Genomic DNA, 22,401 nt, shown 5'->3' with positions numbered 1-22,401 from the left:
GTTACAACTAACCCAGCATTAGTTTGTGCCCTGTACTCGTCTATCTAAAGTCAATTATAGAATAGAATGGAAAACTGTATTTACCTTTACATAGTTGAATAATAACAGTTGTGTACATGGACATGACATACCATGAGTCTCAAACACCATTGTTTCCTCCTTCTTAAATAAATCTGCTGTTTGCATAAGACCACTGAAAAATAAGCTTTCCTAAGATAACACAGACTATGATGTAATAGTCGCGATCATTAACGCCCCCAACATTTGCATAGCCCAATCATCAGAAGTTCTGTAGCTAGGCTATTGTGAAGAAAAAGGAAAACAAATAAGGTATTCTAATAAAATATGGCAAGCCACTAAAGGGACACGGTTAGCTTCTTGCTAGCAGTAGCCTAAGATTTCACTTACCACTTAAACAGAGTAAGGAGTGATGTAAAATATGTGGTAAGTACTGCCGCTGTAGCGTAAAATTACACAGAGCACATGCAATTGCCAATCTCAAAAGTGAAAGTAAAATGATCGTGCATTCAAAACGGCAGTTTCAATGCCCCCGCATATTAATAGCGGCTTGGGCTCTGTGATTAAATATATATTTTCCTCCATGTGTGAGCTACTGAAATGAGCCACTCTGTGAAACAGCCAATCAGAGCAGAGCTCATCATTATTATTCGTGAACCTTCCAAATAAGGCAATAACAGACTATTTCATTCTAGGGACAAATCCTATGGTTGTAAATGGACATGTAAAACCGTTTCTGGAGAACTTTTGTCCTTTCCTATGCCATATATCTATGTAGATATCAGAGAACAATTTAAAATATTGTATCAATGCATTCTATGGCAGCATTAAAACAAGTCCTCCACAGGTGAGATGCAGTTGTGTGATTCAACCACAGATGGTGATCGAGAGACTAGTGTTGCTTTCGTCAACGAAAATTATGACTAAATATCGTCGTCAACGCTGCCCTCCAAAGGCAAAGTGCAGTAACTACACATTTGGTCAAAATTGAGTCAAAAGGCTTAAACTGGACTTTGTGACAACTGTTTTGTCTTGTGGCAAAGTCTCCTGGTTCAATTTTGTCCCGTTTCAGAGAAACGTTCAGAGAAACGAGAGTGCCAACATGTTCGACTAGCTGTTGTAAAAACTTTAAAGGCATTTTTCTCAGTTTCAGTGTTCGCGTAGTTACTGCACTTTGCCTTTGGAGGGCAGAGTCCTTTATCATGTGACGAAAACGAGACGAGACGAAACGTAAATGCTGGTCATGTGACAATGAGTATAATTAAATGTATAATGCAATATTGTTGATGAATAAAAACGAGACTAAATGTGGTTTACAAAATAAAATCTATGCTAAAATGTCTCTTTATTTTCGTTGACGAAAACGAGACGAAACTAAATGTTATAACGTTAGATTGATGTGTGCATGCCCAGTAGCCAGAGCTGTATCCCTTCTAGCCTAAACCGCGCAGACGCAGGCGACGTCACTTTCTCAAGCCCCACTCGCGACGTTATCTAGAAGACGACTACAAACAAAGTTAAGTCTGACACAGATACAGGGACAGATGGCCAGCCAGAAAAAGAAGAAACAATACACACATTTTATTTGCACTTTTTAGTAGTGATGGGAAAATGAAGCTTTTCGAAGCACAGAGGCTTTCCCCTCAACTGTATTGTAAAAAGATACATTACTCGAAGCTTTTCAACCATTTTCAACACACTAATGACATCTTGTGGTCAAAGGTGGAAAAAGTTGCTTTTGCGTCTCAGATGTCCAAGCGATTTTTGGACAGTTTCATAAAATAAATCAACTTGTGCTATGAAAGAAATAAAAAAAAATATGAAAATGGCATTTTACTTAGACAAGGTATAAAACTAATCTGTAAATAAACTTATAAAAAAGAAAAAAAGAGACTAAAATACAATTTTCATTGACTAAAACTAGACTAAATGTCAGTTTTCGTCGACTAAAACTAGACGAAAATAGTCATGGATAATTCTGACAAAAATAAGGCTAAAATGCTCAGATTTTTAGTCGACTAAAACTTGACTAGACTAAAAAGAGTATGAACGTGACTAAAACTAATAAAAACTAAAATGACAGCTTCACACAAAGACTAGACTAAAACTAAAATTAAAATCGGCCGCCAAAAACAACACTAGTGTGAGATCAACCACAGATGGTGATAGAGAGACTAGTGTTGCTTTCGTCAACGAAAATTATGACTAAATATCGTCGTCAACGAACCTTCATTACGTGATGAAAACGAGACGAAACGTAAAGGCTGGTCATGTGACGATGACTATAATTAAATGTATAATGCAATATCATTGACGAATAAAAACAAGACTAAGTGTGGTTTACAAAATAAAATCCCATCAACTGTATGGTAAAAAGATACATTACTCGAAGCTTTTCAACCATTTTCAACACACTAATGACATCTTGTGGTCAAAGGTGGAAAAAGTTGCTTTTGCGTCTCAGATGTCCAAGCGATTTTTGGACAGTTTCATAAAATAAATCAACTTGTGCTACAAAAGAAATAAAAAAAATATAAAAATGGCATTTTACTTAGACAAGGTATAAAACTAATCTGTAAATAAACTTATAAAAAAGAAAAAAAGAGACTAAAATACAATTTTCATTGACTAAAACTAGACTAAATGTCAGTTTTCGTCGACTAAAACTAGACGAAAATAGTCATGGATAATTCTGACTAAAATAAGGCTAAAATGCTCAGACTTTTAGTTGACTAAAACTTGACTAGACTAAAAAGAGTATGAACATGACTAAAACTAATAAAAACTAAAATGACAGCTTCACACAAAGACTAGACTAAAACTAAAATTAAAATCGGCCGCCAAAAACAACACTAGTGTGAGATCAACCACAGATGGTGATAGAGAGACTAGTGTTGCTTTCGTCAACGAAAATTATGACTAAATATCGTCGTCAACGAACCTTCATTACGTGATGAAAACGAGACGAAACGTAAAGGCTGGTCATGTGACGATGACTATAATTAAAAGTATAATGCAATATCATTGACGAATAAAAACAAGACTAAATGTGGTTTACAAAATAAAATCCCATCAGCTGTATGGTAAAAAGGTACATTACTCGAAGCTTTTCAACCATTTTCAACACACTAATGACATCTTGTGGTCAAAGGTGGAAAAAGTTGCTTTTGCGTCTCAGATGTCCAAGCGATTTTTGGACAGTTTCATAAAATAAATCAACTTGTGCTGCGACAACCATAAGAAATAAAAATAAAAATGGCATTTTTACTTACACAAGGTATAAATGAACTAATCTGTAAATAAACTTATAAAAAAAAAAAAAATAATAATAAAATACAATTTTCACTATGTCAGTAAAATAGTCATGGATAATTCTGACTAAAATAAGACTAAAATGCTCAGACTTTTAGTTGACTAAAACTTGACTAGACTAAAAAGGGTATGAACGTGACTAAACCTAATAAAAACTAAAATGACAGCTTCACACAAAGACTAGACTAAAACTAGCCGCCAAAAACAACACTAAGAGAGACAAAGGTTGCGTATAGTGCAGCTACTAGGCCTAATTATATGTTATGAATTCAGATGAAATAATTCATAGAATTAGCAATTCAGATTTCCCCTAATAATATATTTAATAATGCATCAAGTCTAAATATTTGAAAGTTTAGCCAGACTTCTACTGCATGTCTTGAGAAAGCGGACAAGAGAGCTGTTCGAGCGTACGGTGCGCTCAGATGTTCAGGACTCGGCATGAAGCCTTTCTTTCATAGTGTGTGAAACATGAAGCATTTGCTGCAGATATGCTGATGATTCACCACTAAGTGTTGATAATGTTATTCCTCCATCTTCCTCCATCCCCCTCCCCGTTGACTGGCTCTCAGAGCTCAGTTCAGCGCTGTGTGTAGGTGTTCATGTGTGGGTGAGCCCATATTCATTTCATGTTTGCATTTCAGCTTTTTCTCTGACAGGTACAAAGAAATCAAATTGTGAAATAATTAACAGTGTTTGGTCACTGATTGATAGAAATGTGTGAAAGGTACAAACGTAATTGATTATTATGACACGCACAAAACAAAATCAGTTTAGTAAGAAAATACCATTAAGCCCGCGGAAGCTCACATCGTGTTGGATGAGGATTATTTTTAAACACACTGTCCTATGGTTTAAACGCAGTACATGTTGTACTTTGTCCATTGATTGATCAGGAAGCTTTACATAAGTTCTTTTGAATCCCAGATTGAAAGCTCCCGTAAGACAAGCGGATGTTTATAAAAAGGCACAATAAAGCAGGCTCCTCTCTGTTCCTGTAGCCGATATGAAGGATTTGTTGATGCAAATCATGATGCACAATAGTACGGACGTGCTGCAGCTCTGGAGGCTACAGAAAGATTCACAACCTTGAATTTTCACACCATTTACACCCCCGAGCAATGCTTTCATCCACTCACCCACTCACTCGCTCCACGGCTCGCTCTCTTTCTGACGCTCGCTTTTGCCTTTTTCCTCTTCCATACTGTAATTAATATTCTCTTATTCAAATTTATCCCTGAGTTCATGACTTTATAGGTTCCTCCTGAATATTAGCCATTGTCTTAGTGCTCACAGATACGGTCGTCTAATGTATTTGTGGCTGGGAAGGGCTCGCGCTCTAACAGCTCTCACTAATGTGCCCACTTCCCATTTCTTTTGTGAGGTTGTTCACATGACCTTTTAAATGCAGCACATATCTGACCTGCATGTGCCAAACATCCTACCCTGATATGTTATTCTTATTTTTTTATGGAATATTGCAATGCAATCTCTTCTGTTTTCTTATGATGTGTGGCAATAAACTCATGAAAACATGAGATCCAGCAATGATCCAATCAGTTCCAGATGGACAAAATCACTTAATGCCCTACATTTTATTTATTTATTTTTTTCATTCATGAAGCTGTTTTGCTCAGATCTACCTCACAATAGGGATGAAAGGATGCACTGCAAAAAGGGCTTATTTTACTTAGTGTTTTTGCCTTGTTTCTAGTCAAAATATCTCAGAATTCTTAAATTAAGATGCATTTACTAGATAAGCAAAATTACATAAGATATTTGTGACCCTGGACCACAAAACCAGTCATTAGGTTAAATTTTACAAAACTGAGATATTTTCATCATATGAAAGCTCAATAAATAAGCTTTCTATTGATATATGGTTTGTTAGGTATTTGGCTGAGATACATCTATTTGAAAATCTGAAATCTGAGGGTGCAAAAAAATCAAAATACTGAGAAAATCACCTTTAAAGTTCTCCAAATTAAGTTCTTAACAATGCATATTACTAATCGAAAATTACATTTTGATATATTTATAGTAGGAATTTTACAAAAAATCTTTACTTAATTTCCTAATGATTTTTGGCATAAAAGAAAAATCAATAATTTTGACCCATACAATGTATTTTTGGCTATTGCTACAAATATACCCCAGCGACTTTAGACTGGTTTTGTGGTCCAGGGTCACATTTAGTCTTGTTTTAAGCAAAATGCACCACATTTAGTTTCCTCCGTCTTGTAACAAGACAATAATCTGCCAGTGGTGTAAGTAAAATATTTTTAAATCAGATCATTTTACTTATTATAAGCAAGCTGCAGTTAGTTTAGTTTTTTTTTTTTTTTTTTTTTTTGCTCCTGGAAACAAGACTAAATATTTTCTTGTTTAGTAAATGCAGCTTAATTTAAGAATTTTTAGATATTTTGACTAGAAACAAGACAAAAATACTAAGATAAGCCTTTTTTTTTTGCAGTGTGGTTTCAACTCATTTGATGCTGATTTTTAAAATGATTTTGTTATTTTCCTGAGGTGCACTAATAATCTTTTTTTTTTTTTTTTTTTTTTTTTTTTTGTTTCCTAATTTAGATACAGAACTATGACATCACTTTGTAGGCCGATCAGCTTCTAGCATCACATTGGTTCCCTCGACAAAAGGCAATAGGATTTTTCCATAGGCATTTGGATTATCGCAAAAAATAAGCTCTGTGTTCAACCATAGTTCATGAAACTTACACATTTTGTCCATCAAGACAATCCTCACAAAATAATATAACTTGTATGAATTTTGAAGCCTAAATACAAACGGTAGAACTAAAAATCTCGGTCGCTCGCCTTCAACGTCACCAGCGCCATATGCTTCCGACAACCTTTTTCAAACTTATTTTTAGAAACATGTTCAGTATAAAGGATTTACTCTGTGGATTAATTGTATTCCATGTTACGTGGAATAAATTCAAAACTAGAGCAAAAATAAAACTGAAATGAAACAATAATAATAATCAGTAAGGAGTGAATAAATGAAATAATCATGACTAAGACATAAAAAAAGCACCTATTTCGAAATAAGGTCCATCAAAAGTCAATAAATCATTGATTAATATGGATATTTAAAAAAAAAAATCTAGTGCATTAAATTATTAACAGCTGAGTGAGCAAGTTTTTGATTATGGTAAGATTACATTTATTTTAGTGAATAAAGTACCATGTTTCAGCTACCATTTTGTTACAGTGGTTGCACAAAATGTTATTTTATCCTTGCTTCTAGAAAATCCTCAATCTTTCTGTTTTCTAACAGCTTCAAGTGGCCGTAAACATTTGAGTTTAACGTGGCTTCAAGCACTATGCATCGGTAAAGTTTCACCACGATCATGTAAAGCCTGTAAATGTGGTGTTTACGTGGAATAATTGTAATATGGATTTACCTAATGGTATAAACCCAGAGTCTCCACTGGTTACATCAGTAATAAAACGAGCATCTTCCATATTAAACTATTAGTTGCATCTCAGGGAAAGCAAAACAAACACACAACAACAACAACAGCGATGAAAAAACACTGTCGAATGAAAAATATGGGGAACTAACTTTGGTCACTCTACAGTTAATTCTACTACAAATTAGACAACTTTTAGAAAGTCACGAGTGGGATGTAACTGGTTTGTTTTATGTCGTACAATAAAACATGAAAGTATCTTGAGCTTGTTAACCACGGACATTTAACCAAAATCCCATTCAAAAAACCCATTGACTTTTGGATGATGAAACCAGAAATGGTGCTAAAATGCTCGCGTCATAGTTCCCCCACTCTGTAACGGTATTTCTTCCTCTCTCTAATTTGAACGAACTGTGAGACTCAATGTAAAAGCCCACTGTTGTGATTGGCTGACATCTTTGCATATGAAATGAGCATTACATGTGGAACTCCTGCATCTTTGCTGTAACAGTCGCCAAGATGAACTAATGGTGAAAAGTGCTGATTATAGCATTATATTTAGAGCTCCTCTCGTTTCATCAAAGGTTGCAGCGCTGTAACACAGTCATGTCTACTGAGCACACAATGCAGTCTCATGCATGCTTTCATCATAACTAATAATAGTGACAACATGATGCAAACATGAGACTTGTTGAGCAGTGGAAAGTGTGTCATTGATTATAGTGGGAGTTTTGGTGAAAATGCTGACAGAAAATCCACCGATTGTAAAGATAACCATCTTTGATCACTTTTTGTATACAAAATTATCACCCACTTTAATAATATAATCTATAAATATAATTAAATCTTCCTTACAGCATTTATTCATATGATTTATTCATATTTGAAATGCTAAAAATGTATGTTAATTATACCTAAAGGTATATTTTTCATCTGAACTTCTGTTGTCATTGTGTATAGTGTCACAACATTTGAGGAGCAATATTGTACATGAATATATCATAAATACATATGATATTAAATCAAGCATTATATTTTGACAAATGTCATGTTAGATGTAAAAGAAAATATCTTTCTGTGTCATAGGCCACATTTAAAGGAATAGTTTAGCCGAAAATGAAAATTCTGTCATCACTTCCTTCTGTTGAACACAAAACATATGTTGAAGAATGTTGGCAACCAAACAGTTGACTTCCATTGTATGAACAATAAATAAATACATAAATAATACCATGGAAGTCAGTGGGGACCACAAACTGTTTGATTACAAGGATTCTTCAAAATGTCATCTTTTGTGTTTAAAGAGCAGGTCATGTGGTATTTAAAAGTGACCTAATATTGTGTTGGAGTCCCCTACAACAGCTTTAAATGCATCTAAGGTCAGAAAGCTCAAATTTTCTCTGAATAAACATTTAATATTAGAGTCAATTTGCACTCTGCATTGAGCTTAAAGCAGAAGTTCACCTCCAGAATAAAAATTTACAAATAATTTACTTTAATGAGGTGGGAGTTTTTCAAATACATGCAGAGCTAGACAAGACGAGCATTTAAGGCTAAAAAGTATATTAATTGTCAATTTGTTTTAGAAAATAACTGATAGTTTCACTAGATAAGACCCTTTTTCCTCGGCTGGGATCATTTAGAGCTCTTTGAAGCTGCATTCAAAGCATTTTGGGAGATCAAACTCACGGGCACCATTGAAGTTCACTATACGTTTTTCTCAAAAAACACTTTTATTATGACTGTAGAAAGAAAGACATGAACATTTTGGAAGACAAGGGGGTGAGTACATTATCTGCAATTTTTTTTTTCTGAACGTGAAATACTCCTTTAAGTTTTTGTGGCTGCTTTAAGATTTTAAGTTATTTCAACTTAAAAGCACAAGTCATTTCAACTCACGACTTTAAATCTTGCCTAGTGTAAAAGTGCAAAAAAAAAGTAGCAAAAAACACTACAATGTTTTTATGTTTTAAACATAAACATTATCAATGTCTAGATTTGCTAAATACGTTTTTTCTTGGTAGAAACAACACTATGGTCTATGGTCAGAGATCTGGGGTACGTTTCCCGTACAACTATGTAACTCGCTGGTTAACCTTCGGCTATTTAACTGATTAGGGATCTCAAAAATGCAGCTAAATTGAACATAACAATTGATGACTAATTTACTATTGTTTTGGTCCCTGTCATTTCGCTTTATTTGATGTTTGATTCATCGCGAATTCCCTCTTACGTCATACTCCGGGGTTCCCTTAGGCATTTACGCACATGCGCACTTATCAAAAACAGCACTTAAAAGGACGCACAAAAATACATACATTAAAATGCATTTATATTTAAATTAAATGGACGATATAGATTATACTGCATGTTAGCTTGGTTATTGTGCCCAAGAGCATAAGTGTTTGAGCCCATATGTCTTGCTAACAAGAAACTATGCTTCTAACCACAGGTCGAGAGCTGTAGCTCCAACCACGTAAGTTTGCGACGCTGTTTGCGAATGTTCGTTTGAACTACGGTTTTGGAAAACACAGAACTGTTGAACTAAGTTGTTAACGACGGAACTTGAGACCATATGCTTTTGGGAAATGCACCCCTGGCCAGTTGGTGCCAATAAGTTAGAACTTAAAATGTCTTTCCTCGCAACATTGGAATTGCCCCACTTTATAGACTTAACCCTTTGTGTACAGCTGGCATTGTAAGCTGCTCTCCCAGGTTCAGGAAATAGTCCTCCGTAAAATGCACAGCACCTACTCGAATATTTGCATTGTACTGTTCCGGAACAGTGTTGTAAATATTACTTAAAGGAGTCACACAACCACCCAACAATGACAACAATCCACCCAGTAGTATTTTTTTAATCTTTAAAAGTAATGTCCCCTTTTTAAAATCAGGTCATTCTCAGCTTCTTGTCATTGTGACGAAACACAGTTGATTAACATGAGCGTCTTACCATAGCCCCGCCCTCACCAAGCTGAAACTGTCCCAATACGATCTCCATTGTGTGACTCAGATGCAGAGGAAGACTCTAATTGAGTGATTGAGGTGTTCTGTTGTTGGATGTAATAATGAACACAGCGGTCGTCATTTAGGCTACTCCCGACATCTGAGCCACTTAAGAAGCAGAGCACGTTACTTTCGTTTTTAAAAGGAATGCGCTGATCCCGATCTACATATGCATCTATGTTTGTGTGAGTCATTCATGATTCAACTTCACCCACAGCAGAAGAGAGTATAAGGGTTTTTTTTATGCATCTTTGCAAATGGCCTGTCTTAATAATATGCTTGTTGGCAAGTTTCGCAGATAAATGCAGCTAAATGCATCTAAACGCGTCTAAAGTAAACATTACAGCTCGTAATCCCACAGCAGAGAGGGGTGGGGCGAGCAGAGCTCATTTGCATTTAAAGGGCCCATGCAATAAAATGAGCTGATATTTCGCAGAGCTGATTTTGACAAGGTAAAAGGGTTATTTTTTACACTACAATTGAGAATTTTTAACCAAAGTATACTAGAGACTTTTCATTAAGACCCTAAAGAATGATATGAACTTCTGAGAAATGGGTAAAGTACTTCCATTTCGCAATGAAACACACTGCGTCTCCACAACATGGCGGCTGCAACACTACTTCAGTTGGTAAAAGTTACGTCTTCCTTCTTTCCATATACATATGGGTGGTGTTATGCAAATCTACCCACTCTGTGACATGGACAAGTGAGGGTGTGTTTGAACGAGCCGTTTTAGGAAGGCGTGGCTTAACTTAAATAATAAATATCTCTTTAAGCTTTGCAACTTTACAGATCTTATCTATGCACAAACAGCTTGTAACACTCCGAAGACATAAACAAGAAACTGAATCATACGACCCCTTTAAGAGTTGTGTGGACAAAGCCTTATTTCCTTTTTGTGCGTGTGTTTTGTCTGCAGGATTCTGGCCACTGCTGGATCTCATATGAATATTCCAGTGGATCTGAGAACCCTGAGAGCTGTGCGTGTGCTCAGACCTCTCAAACTAGTCTCTGGTATCCCTAGTAAGTAACTCATCCCATTAATTATACACTAATTAATAGTAATCAGGATCAATGTCATCTTGTCACATATGAACCACAATATTTGGCACTGAAGGTAAAACCGCTCATTGGCAAAAAGTGCTAATCCAGATTCATTCCAACAGGTTTACAGATAGTTCTGAAGTCCATTATTAAAGCGATGGTGCCACTGCTGCAGATCGGTCTTCTGCTGTTCTTTGCAATCCTGATGTTCGCCATCATCGGTCTGGAGTTTTACAGTGGAAAATTACACCACACTTGCCTGGCTTCCCCAGATATACTCGGTATGGAGAATCTTTTCAGCCTTTAACTCGAATGAAACAGGAATGCCAGACATTTCTAACCTAATGTACTGTAGCTGCCATGTGGTATGCAATTTTGAGTCCTCAGTTCCACTGCCAGGTTTTCTAAGCCAATCACCTGAGCCTATTTGCCATTTGACTTATCACTCAAATGCCTCTGGGAAATCATATTATGTCAAATGTGACACCACAATCCCGGACTCTTCTCTAGTATATATCCTAAGCTGTGATGTCAAAGGAAATACAGACTGTAGACCTATTTTTACACTCTCAAAAAGAACCAATGCAGGCACAACATCTAATTTTATTAGTATTTTGTTTTTATTTAGATCTTACTTCATTTGAAAACAGAGCTTTTTGAATGTCCATCAGTGGAGAAAGATACCAGCAGATACTATTAAGGTCGTGCACATCATTTACACTGTGACTGAGGTGAAATGTAGTGTGTTTCTCAATTGGAAGGCTGTGTACTACTAAGGCTGCGCTGGAATTTGAAGGATCCTTGGACGGCAGCCTTTATTTTGCGCCCTTCGTTCAGCATATTTTGATCATTCATCAAGTGTATCCTGTGTGTCCTACGATCACCCACAATCCTTAGTACACATTCACAAAAAATAATTTATAGAAAATGAGTCGGCACTGAGCTCGTCCAATTTCATTATGAAATGCAAGGCAAAAAGGCGTATTTTTGTTGTAAGTTAATCACATTAACCACTTGGACACCACAAATGGTTATTATTTGCTATACTGCATTGTACTGTAATTGCAATTTTTAAAAGTATTTTTATGCCAGGACCGTGGAGGCAGAAACATTAATGACATTGCCATGTGGATTCGCTAAACTACCTCCCCAGCTAAAAAAAATATATTCCAAGAATATTTTGCTAACATTCCCATTAAGTCATGAAAGTGGAATTTGTAAATGTTCTCTAAATGTCCATTTTTTTTATGATTGAAATACGTAATTTTTTCCCTTGGTTATATGAACAATAAGGTAACATTCCATTTTAATTTTGCAAATATTATGAAAATGTTACTTTTAAAATCGTTTAAAATTTCTGAACATTCTGAAACAACTAGTAACATTTCAAACGTTTGAAAAAAGTTACATGAACAACCTGAAATCAGGTCATTCTCAGCTTCTTGTCGTTGTGACGAAACTCAGTTGATTGACATGAGCATCTTACCTTAGCCCCGCCCTCACCGAGCTGAAACAGTCCGAATACGATCCCCATTGTGTGACTCAGGTGCAGAGGAAAACTCTAATTGAGCGATTGAGGTGTTCTGTTGTTGGATGTAATCATGAACATAGCAGTCTGAGCAGTCATTTACTCCCGAGATCTGAGCCGCTGAAGAGGCAGAGGACCAAGTTACTTTCGTTTTTAAAAGGAAAGCGCTGATCCCAATCTACATATGTGTCTATGTTCCTTTGAATTATTCGTGATGCAGCTTCACCCACAGCAGACGTGAGTATAAGGGTTTTTTAATGCATCTTTGCAAATGGCCTTTCTTAATAATGTGCTTTTTGGCAGGTTTCACAGATAAACGCAGCTAAATGCGGCTAAAGTAAACATTACAGCTCGTAATCCCCCAGCAGAGAGGGGCGGGGCGAGCAGAGAATATTTACACTACTATTGAGAATTTTTAACCAAAATATATTAGAGACTTTTTATTAAGACCCTAAAGAATCATATGAACTTGTGGAAAATGGGCATCCAATGACCAGATAACTTTGAACAAATGTTTGGTAACGTTACTGGAAGAATGTTTGGTCATCACTTCGAGAAAACCTTGCCAGAAAGTTCTGAGAATGATCCCTGCTAGTGGACATCTTAGAATTTATTGCCGAGAAGCCTCATGAGGAAAAGAATAGTAATAGCCCCTTTCATATAGTAAGACCAGTAAATTGCCATAAAATTACCAGAACGACGTTACCCTTAAATACAAAAATGCAGTGTTCACACAGGCACTGATGTTCATTCTTTGTTACCGGTAAAGCATCATTCACACATTGGTTTCAAAATACCGGTAAATTCTGTGCTCATTACCTGGAAATCACTTCTAAACAGCTATGCCTCTCTGTATTTACCGGTATTTTTTCACACAGGATCAGTAATTTACTTACCAGTAATTTACCAGTAAAGACTGTATGTGTGAAAGGGGCTAATGACGCAGCTTTACTAGGATACTGCCTTCCAGTTGAGAAGCTAAATGAAGTCTGTCTTAACAGACACTGCCCCCTTCAGACGAGGAGGATCTCCTACTCCCTTAAAGGGATAGTTCACCCAAAAATTAAACTTCTGTCATGATTTACTGTATGAGGTTCCCTCTACTGTTGAACTCAAAAGAAAGTATTTTGTAAAATTTGGGTGACCAACCAGTTTTTGGTCCCCATTGACTTCCATAATATTTTTTCCATGTTATGAAAGTTAATGGCTATCAACGGTTTGGTTACCAACATAACATACTTCACCACATAACTTCGTCGAAAGTCGTCTTCTGGAATTATACAGTATATTTATGTGAACTCATGAACCAGATCAGTCTGATTCCTGAAGAAGCATTCACATTGTTTTTTTGTGGGGTTTTTTTTGTACTGGATCTACTGATTCTTTGTTAATAAATCAGCAACACTTTCTTTTGTGAGCAATTAAAAATGCATTAATCAGAGCAGGTTTTAAATTCATAGTCAAGCCATTAAATGTTGCAAACACTGCAAAAATGAATATCTTTCTCACTAGTTTTGTCTTTTTTCCCCCAAAAACTAATATCTAAACATTCATTGAAAGTGAACAAAATGGAGTTCATGATTAAAACAAGAACAAATCTCTTTCAATAGAGCATGAAAACTTTTTCTACTTTGAATTAAGTTGATTTTTTTTTTTTTTTTTGCCTTTGACAGAAAGTCCCCCTTGATGATTTTAATATAACTTATTTATTTTGAAATGTAAATCAAACAAAGCAAGCATCAATATGCATCCTTGATTTAAAAAAAATGATACTGTGGTTTATTAAAATGATGACAGTAACAATGTTTTTACAATCTTTTCATTTGTTGAATTAGCGCAGTCACTGAATACATCATATACAATTGCTCTTCTTTCAGAAAATGAGACGGTGGACTCTTCTGAAGTTGAGTTTGCATGTGGAGTGAGGAAGTGTCCTGAAAAATACACCTGCAGTGGCTCCTGGATTGGACCCAATGATGGCATCACTCAGTTTGACAACATCCTGTTTGCAGTGCTAACAGTATTTCAATGCATCACAATGGAGGGATGGACTGCCGTCCTGTACAATGTGAGTTCCTACAATCAGTTTTATGCTCATTGATACTCATTAAATAATAACATATGAAGTTGATCACTAAACCAACAGTGTTTCTTTATAAATATGACAGTATGGAGCCTTGAATCAAATACCTTAACGCTTAATGCTAAATTTTGACTTATTTATACATGATTTTACTCCCTTAAAGGGATAGTTCACCCAAAAATGAAACTTCTGTCATGATTTACTCACCTATGAACCTGTATGAGGTTCCCTCTTCTGTTGAACTCAAAAGAAGAACTTTTTAGAATTTGGGTAACCAAACAGTTTTTGGTCCCCATTGACTTCCATAATATTTTTTCCATATTATGAAAGTCAGTGGCTATCAACTGTTAGGTTAATAACATACAAGTATCTTCTTTTGTGTCCAGCAGAAGAAAGAAACTCATACAGGTTTGGAACAACTTGAGGGTAAGTAAATGATGACACTATAATTACTATAATTAAAAAGCATAAACTATAATATGCTGCACACTGTTATGAACAAACATAAACTGTACTATCTAGAAACTGTGTTTAATACAGCACCGAACCATAATTATCTTTAAATGATCATTTTCCACTTGCATTGATTACTGTTGTTTCTCCACAGACTAATGATGCTTTGGGACCCACATGGAATTGGATTTATTTCATTCCTCTCATCATTATCGGCTCATTTTTTGTGCTCAACCTTGTTTTGGGTGTCCTCTCTGGGTAAGAATTTCACAAATATTTTACAAAAATTGGAATTCAAACAAGAATTGTAATAATTTCCCCAATGCAATTTGGATTTTGAAGCATCAAATGGATGCAAAAGTGCTATAAATGTTTTTTTTTTTTTTTTTTTTATCTGTCTTCTTCTGGAATTATACAGTTAATTTGAAAAATCACAGTTATTGTTTTTTTTTTTTTTTTTTTTTTTTTTTGCACTGGATCTACTGATTCTTTGTTAATAATTCAGCAACACCATTTCTTTTTAGAGCAATCAAAAATGCATTAAGGAGAGTTTTATTAGGATTTTTCATGAATTGAGACAAAAATCTGTCTTATAGCTTCTTAATCTTTGTATAAAGTGCACAGGTTGTAAAACTTATTTTTATTATCAGGGTTTCTGCAGGTCTTAAGTCTTCACTTGCCCTTCCACAGATTAGGGCTTTAAAAAGGTTTTAAATTGGAGCAGAAGGTCTTAAATTCATAGTCAAGCCATTAAATGTTGCAAACACTGGCAAGTTAAATATCTTCCTCACTATTTTTGTCTTTTTTCCCCAAAACTAATATCTAAACATCCATTGAAACTGGACAAAATGAAATGAGTTCATGCTTAAAACAAGAACAAATCTTTTCAGTTGGGCATTAAAACTTTTTTATCCCATTGGCAGAAATTTGTTCATAAACTTACTGTATTTTGATTAGTTTCTTAGAAAACCTGATTTCTTATCTCATGTAATTTTGCCTCTCAATGTATCTTGATTTAAGATTTTTTTTTGCCCTGGAAAACAAAACAAAACAATAGGAAACAGTGTAATTTTTTGCATCAGAATTTCCATATTCTGAGATGAGAATGTTATTTCAGAATGTTCTTTGAATGTCCATTTTTTAAAAAAAAAATTCTTAATTGCATGAATATTGAGGGAATGTTTTATAATTTTGCAAACAGTATAGAAATGTTACTTTTAAATGTTCTCTGAATATTCCAAAGAAAGTAGTAACATTTAAAAATGATGTGTGTTTCAGAAAAAGAAGTCTCATGAACAATCTATAAATAACATTTTTCAAAAGTTATTTTAGAATGTTCTCTTAATGCCCATTTTTTAGGATGTTTTTTAACATTAAAATATTTTTTATTGATTGAATGAATGTTAAGGGAACATCCCATTGTATGATTTTGCAAACATTATGGAAATGCTACTTTTGAATGTTCTCTGAAGCAATTTTTAATATATATTTAGTTTGTGTGAAATTAATCAAAAAGCAAAGTAGATCTGTTGAAAGTAGGGTTATTATAGTTAACTAAAATCTAAAACCATAAAAAAGTTTCTTTGATTGGTTGTCTTAAATTTGCCTTAATAAAACCTGCAAAAACTCTGATTATACTTTTAAGAAACCTGTATGGTCCTTTTGCATTTTTTTTTTTATAAATCACGAAGGCTCCAGTCCCCATTCATTGCATTTGCAAGGAAAAACATGTACAGAATTTTCAACTAATCTTTATTCTTATGTTAATCCAATAATTTGAAGGTTTGATTTGTAAAAACTAATGCTTGTTTTGAAGATGTACTGAATTCCCTGAATGAGAGAATTATTGCCTTGTGGTGAGAGTGCGGTCGTGGGTGGCTGAGAGCACACTCTCTGGATGATTGGTTCACTAGGGATTGATTACTGTAGCAGCTCTTGCCTCCACAGTGTTTCTCGGTTTACAGGTTGTAAAAGGTCAAAACCTACAAAGCATATAAATGTTGTCCATTCTATTGATATTTTATTGAATTCTTTTCTAAATGTGTATATGTGCTATTTCTTGAATCCTTCTACAGGGAATTTGCTAAAGAGAGAGAGAGAGTGGAGAACAGACGTGCCTTCATGAAGCTCAGACGCCAGCAACAGGTGGAGAGAGAACTCAACGGATACCGGGCCTGGATAGACAGAGCAGGTACTGACAAGTCGGAAGCATGCATTCATTTAAAAGCAAAATATTACTGGTTACGCTACTTGTGTTCAGATTTGACATATTTTAAGTTCTGTTAAAAAGTGCATTTAAGCACTTGGACTGTGTTTGCAAGATATTGCTGAAAGTTTATAAACACCCTCAGGCCATCCAAGATGTAGATGAGATTCTCTCTTCATCAGATTTGGAGAAATGTATCATTTCATCACTTCCTGCCAATGGATCATTTGCAGTAAATGGGTGCCGTCAGAATGAAAGTCCAAACAGCGGATAAAAACATCACAATAATCCACAAGCCACCCACACCACTCCAGTCCATCAATTAATGTCCTTGTTTGTAAGAAAAACAAATTCATCATTAAGACCTTTTAAGTTGAAACTTGAACTTGCTTCCAGTTAAAATATGAGTCCATAATCTATAATAACGCTTCCTCCCGTCAAAAGGTAATCTCATCTGAATCAGGGAAGAAAGCCAAAACATTCCAAAACAGATCAAACCAATATGTCAGTGGTTTTTGAATTGAGATGACAACATGGGATGAACTTTTTAAACTGGAGGAAGCGTTAGTATGAATTAAGGACTCATATTTTAGCGGGAAGCAATGGTTTAAAGTTAAAAACAAGACTTATTTCTTACAAACACACAGCTTTTTGTCTTCTCAAGATGTTAACTGATGGACTGGAGTGGTGTGGATTACTTGTGGATTATTGTGATGTTTGTATCAGATGTTTGGACTCTTAAAGGATCAATTGGTGAGCAAGTGATGGAATGACGCATTTCTACAAATCCGATGAAGAAACAAACTTTTGGATGGCTTAGAAGGGTAAACTATTCCTAAATAATTTGGTTTATTGGAATACCTTGTAAAACATAGGCGGCTTTCACTACTCAGTAATGAAGTGATTAGAGAATGGTGGATGAGGTGCTTTAGAAGAGTTGTGTGAAGACATAGGGGACAAGTAAGAAAAACGCAGAGGAAAGAAGACAGCAAGATAACTTTTAGAGGCCACTGATGCAGTAAAATTTGCTGACGTAATACCTTACCCTTACCAAAAACAAGTATACTTCAAGTTTATTTTATTAAGTATACTTAAGTAAAGTTCAAGTTTATTTTTAAGTATACTTTTTGTGGTAAGTATACAAATATCAATGTACTACTAGTATACTATTAAGTGTACTATTTAATACTCATTGGGACTAAATTGGCCCACTTTAGTATGTAAAAGTATACTTTTATGTATACTTTAAGTATAACAGAGTACACAACTAGTTTACATCTATGTTTTCAGTTTGTACTAAAAGTATACTGAAAGTGTACTTATAGTTATTCTGATAGACACTTTGAAGTGTAGTTTCAGTAAACTACTAGTTTAGTAGTTTTATACTGCAACTATACTCGTAAGTTTTCTTTAAGTGAACTTTACATCATACTTTAAGTATACTACTATGTCCCTATTTAGGTATTCATTTGTATATATTTGTTATAAGAAATTCTGAACAAACAAAAACATGTTATTCTAGCTTCATGAATTCTTTTATGAAACACGTCAATGTGGGTATGTTTTACAAATAATAAATAAATAAACAAACAAACAACACATAAACAAAAAGCTAAAATAAATGACTATGCCTGAAAATCAAAAGTTGATTAACACCCCAAAGCTTGACAGTCATTATTTCCTCTTCATGGGTCTTCATTTTATTCCATAACGTTTTCCATATCTATGGTTTTGATGCTGTTTTACGTCTGACGATTGTGTTACAGTAGATTACATGTGGAAGCATCTGTTGTTTCGGTTTCTTCTTCACTTGTGTTTTGGAAATTGTGTGCGGAAGATGTGCAATAGCGTTCCTAGCATATAACAATGAAAACACAGATTCTCAGAGCACAAGTATGGCTCAAAATATACTTAGACCTAGAAGTATAAGTTAAGTATACTTAAATGACATTTTAAGCATATTTCTAAGAAGTACATATCAGTATATTGTATAAAGTATATTGAAAGTATATTTCCCTTTTTTTTTTTTTTTAAATAGTATACTAACAGCACACTTAGCTGAATGCTCCAACTTGCATTGCTGCTATGCCAAAACATTTCCAGTGCACTATATGGCATTAGGTTCTTGTTTTAAAATGCTATTTTATTAGTATTCCTTTGCTTTTTGAAATCATTTTCTGGCTCAAAAATTCCAGCCAGGCTAGCGAAGTTCCACTGTCTTTACCCAGGTTCAGTGACAGACTGTGCTCTGATTGTGTACTACACCTACACTACTCTTTTCACATTTCACCCTGCCACCCACCACCTGAACACAACATTCAGGTGAACATGAGTGTGTGAAGCTGCTCATTCTCCCACGCAGTGAAGGGTCAACGGAAAGGTGACACTGACTCACTGACTGGAGTGTTTGTATATGTGCCTGTCTGTGCTCAGAATAGTTGATGCTTCTACAGTACAGCAGATCACTTTTAAGAGGCCTACAAATTGGCGTTTTTTTCACAAACCCTACTGAATAAACCAATAATTGATTTAATTAATGCTGAGTTAATATTACTTCATTGCTAATATATTCTATAATTCCTCTCTCTCTCTCCCTCTCTCTCTCTTTCTCTCTCCCTCAAAGAGGAAGTAATGCTTGCAGAAGAAAACAAGAATTCTGGGAGATCAGCTTTAGATGGTATGCATTCCAATTTAAGAGAGCTGCACATGCATAAAACATTTCTTAGAACATTAATCAAGTATAAATAACATCATAAGGACATAAACTGTTGATCTAAACATTTCCTCTCATTGTTATGAGAACATTATTATTATTAATAAAGTTATAAGAACATTCCATAAACATTACTTTAAGTATGTTTTGTCCTAACATTTATATACCTTAAATGTTAGGTTAAAAGTTACAGCATATTTATATATTCCTCTAATTACTATACATTTACACTACCCCTAATGCCCTATAAAAGTGGGGTTTTGGACAATATTGGCATGAATCCTTTTTAATTTGTGATATTTTTTTACTAACAAGGGACAACAGAAGCTACAAAAACATATTTTATTACATTTTATTAACAGTTTATGGATAGAAAAACTTATGAAAATAGAAAAAGTTAGAAAATTTTAGATTCATCAAAATATCCACCACCAGCTCTGCATAATCTGGGCATCCAAGCTGTCAGTTTATTCAAACATTGACTTGATATATTACACCAAGCCTTCTGAAGGATTGCCCAAAGATGATTCACACTGGTTGGACACTTCTTACGGACATCACGGTCCAGTTCCTCCCATAGTAGCTCAATTGGGCTGAGGTTGGGTGATTGGGGAGGCCATTCCATGACAGACATGATGCCAGCTGACTGTTTCCTCTCCAAATAGGATTTGCACAGCTTGGAAGTGTGCTTGGGGTCAATGATAAGGATTTATGCTGATATCATCCAAAACCACACTTTGCCAGGGGTGTTTCCAAACTTTTGGAGGCCAGTGTATAATAAGATCCATGATGCCAAAAAGTGGTTTCACTCTTTCATTTTTAGTTTTGAAACGGGCCACCAGCAAGAAAAATGCAAGGCGTCGAGGACCAGGGGAGGAGAAATATTCTGAAATCTCTACAGTTGGTGAGTAAAATATAAATGCAATCTCTTTGTTTTTATCCGCATTAAGACTTGACTGGTTTACACCATGAAATCTTTTGTTATGTTTGAGATACAATTCAAATTGTGTCATCAAACACTGTTAACACACATTCCATAAATTCATATCCTTTTTTAGGCTTTTGAAATACCACCACTGACTTTCTTATATTTCAAAAGACATTCTTTGAGACTGTTTTTTTTTTTTTTTTGGTTGTCAGGTGGCCCCCGACCAAGGGTTGGTATACGGACAGCAAGGCGAGGACCTGCTGCTTACTTGCGGCGCAAGGAACGCATGTTGCGGATATCTATTCGCCGCATGGTTAAAACAGACAGCTTTTACTGGATAGTCCTCAGTCTGGTGGCGCTCAACACCATCTGTGTTTCCATCGTTCATCACAACCAACCGGAATGGCTCACTATCATTCAGTGTAAGTATCTCATTCCCCCTAATAACGCATTCAAATGATGTATAAACATCTGCTAAGCATTAAAGGGATGGTTAATCCAAAAATGAAAATTTGGTGTTTATCTGCTTACCAAGATGTAATGACTTTGTTACTTCAGTAGAACACAAATGAAGATTTTCAACTCAAACCGTTGCAGTTTTTCAGTCATATAATGTCATATAATGGGACCCACAGCTTTGAGAGTCAAAAAAACATACACAGACAAAGCCTAATTTAACCCTGGAGTTTGTGATGATACATTAACACAAAAAACAATCAGTCTATGGAAGAAACTGAACAGTATTTTTATAATGTTTTCATTTGCAGCGATCCGGATAAGCACAAGTAATTACCATTTTGAGTAGCCATCATACACACAATCTCTCTGTGTAAACAATGAGTGATGTATATGCACAATAGATCACTTTTGCGCATTTGTCTACTATGCCAGAGTACGTTGATGCACTCAGAACTGTTGGACAATTGCTGTGGATTGCAGATAAAAAAAAAAAAATACATATATATAAACACTGTTCAGTTTTTTGCGCAGACCAATTGTTTTGTGTCTTAAGACCTCATCATCACGAGCTGCATTTTTTATTTTGGTTTGGTCTGTGTTTTTTTTTTTTTTTTTTTTTTTTTTGACTCTCAAAGCCATGGGTCCCTTTGACCGCCATTATATGACTGACAGACTGCAACGGTTTGAGTTAAATCTTTGTTTGTGTTCTATTGAAGAAACCTACATATTGGATGCCCTGGGGGTAAGCAGATAAACATCAAATTTTAATTATTGGGTGAACTATCCCTTTAAGCATGCATGAACACAGTGGCCACTCCTGAGCTATACAAACACAATTAATTTTACTGATGAACTCATTAGTGCTAATGAAATATTTGTGTTAAATAATAGACAGTGTGCAGTGTTGGGAAATCTCCAAGGACCTGGCTGTTGGGATCCTGTTAGGGCTCACACTGTGTATTCTAGCTTTTGAAATTATACTTTATTGACCATTAGCCTGTTGGTACACTTTGTTGCATATGTACTATGATTGCTTTGATACTCCTCCTGACCTGCAGAGGACAGTACAGGCTTTGTTCTCTGCTCTTAAGGAGAAGGAATAACTGAGGACAAAAACTGAGAAAGATGTGCCTGTGTTTTTGAAGGATGACGATAAATAGAGGGAATGAAATAATAAAGTGTAATAAAAAGATGGTATGTGCAAAAAACAAGAAAACTG

General features: G+C 35.2%; 1 protein-coding gene across 1 annotated transcript in view; it reads left to right on the top strand.

Annotated features, from left to right (window-relative positions):
- The window catches only part of cacna1eb (calcium channel, voltage-dependent, R type, alpha 1E subunit b), a 119,387-nt gene that overhangs the window by 28,287 nt on the left and 68,699 nt on the right, over positions 1 to 22,401 (top strand). Inside the window, exons 4-11 of the mRNA XM_073849236.1 lie at positions 10,688 to 10,791; positions 10,935 to 11,093; positions 14,218 to 14,408; positions 15,031 to 15,134; positions 16,952 to 17,067; positions 19,706 to 19,759; positions 20,619 to 20,699; positions 20,936 to 21,145. Coding sequence (XP_073705337.1) covers positions 10,688 to 10,791; positions 10,935 to 11,093; positions 14,218 to 14,408; positions 15,031 to 15,134; positions 16,952 to 17,067; positions 19,706 to 19,759; positions 20,619 to 20,699; positions 20,936 to 21,145 — 1,019 coding nt within the window. The remainder of the gene's footprint in view (positions 1 to 10,687; positions 10,792 to 10,934; positions 11,094 to 14,217; positions 14,409 to 15,030; positions 15,135 to 16,951; positions 17,068 to 19,705; positions 19,760 to 20,618; positions 20,700 to 20,935; positions 21,146 to 22,401) is intronic.

This window comes from Garra rufa, chromosome 10, assembly GCF_049309525.1.
Source record: "Garra rufa chromosome 10, GarRuf1.0, whole genome shotgun sequence".
NCBI classification, from domain to species: Eukaryota; Metazoa; Chordata; class Actinopteri; order Cypriniformes; family Cyprinidae; genus Garra; species Garra rufa.
This window is presented reverse-complemented; position numbering and strand designations above follow the sequence as displayed.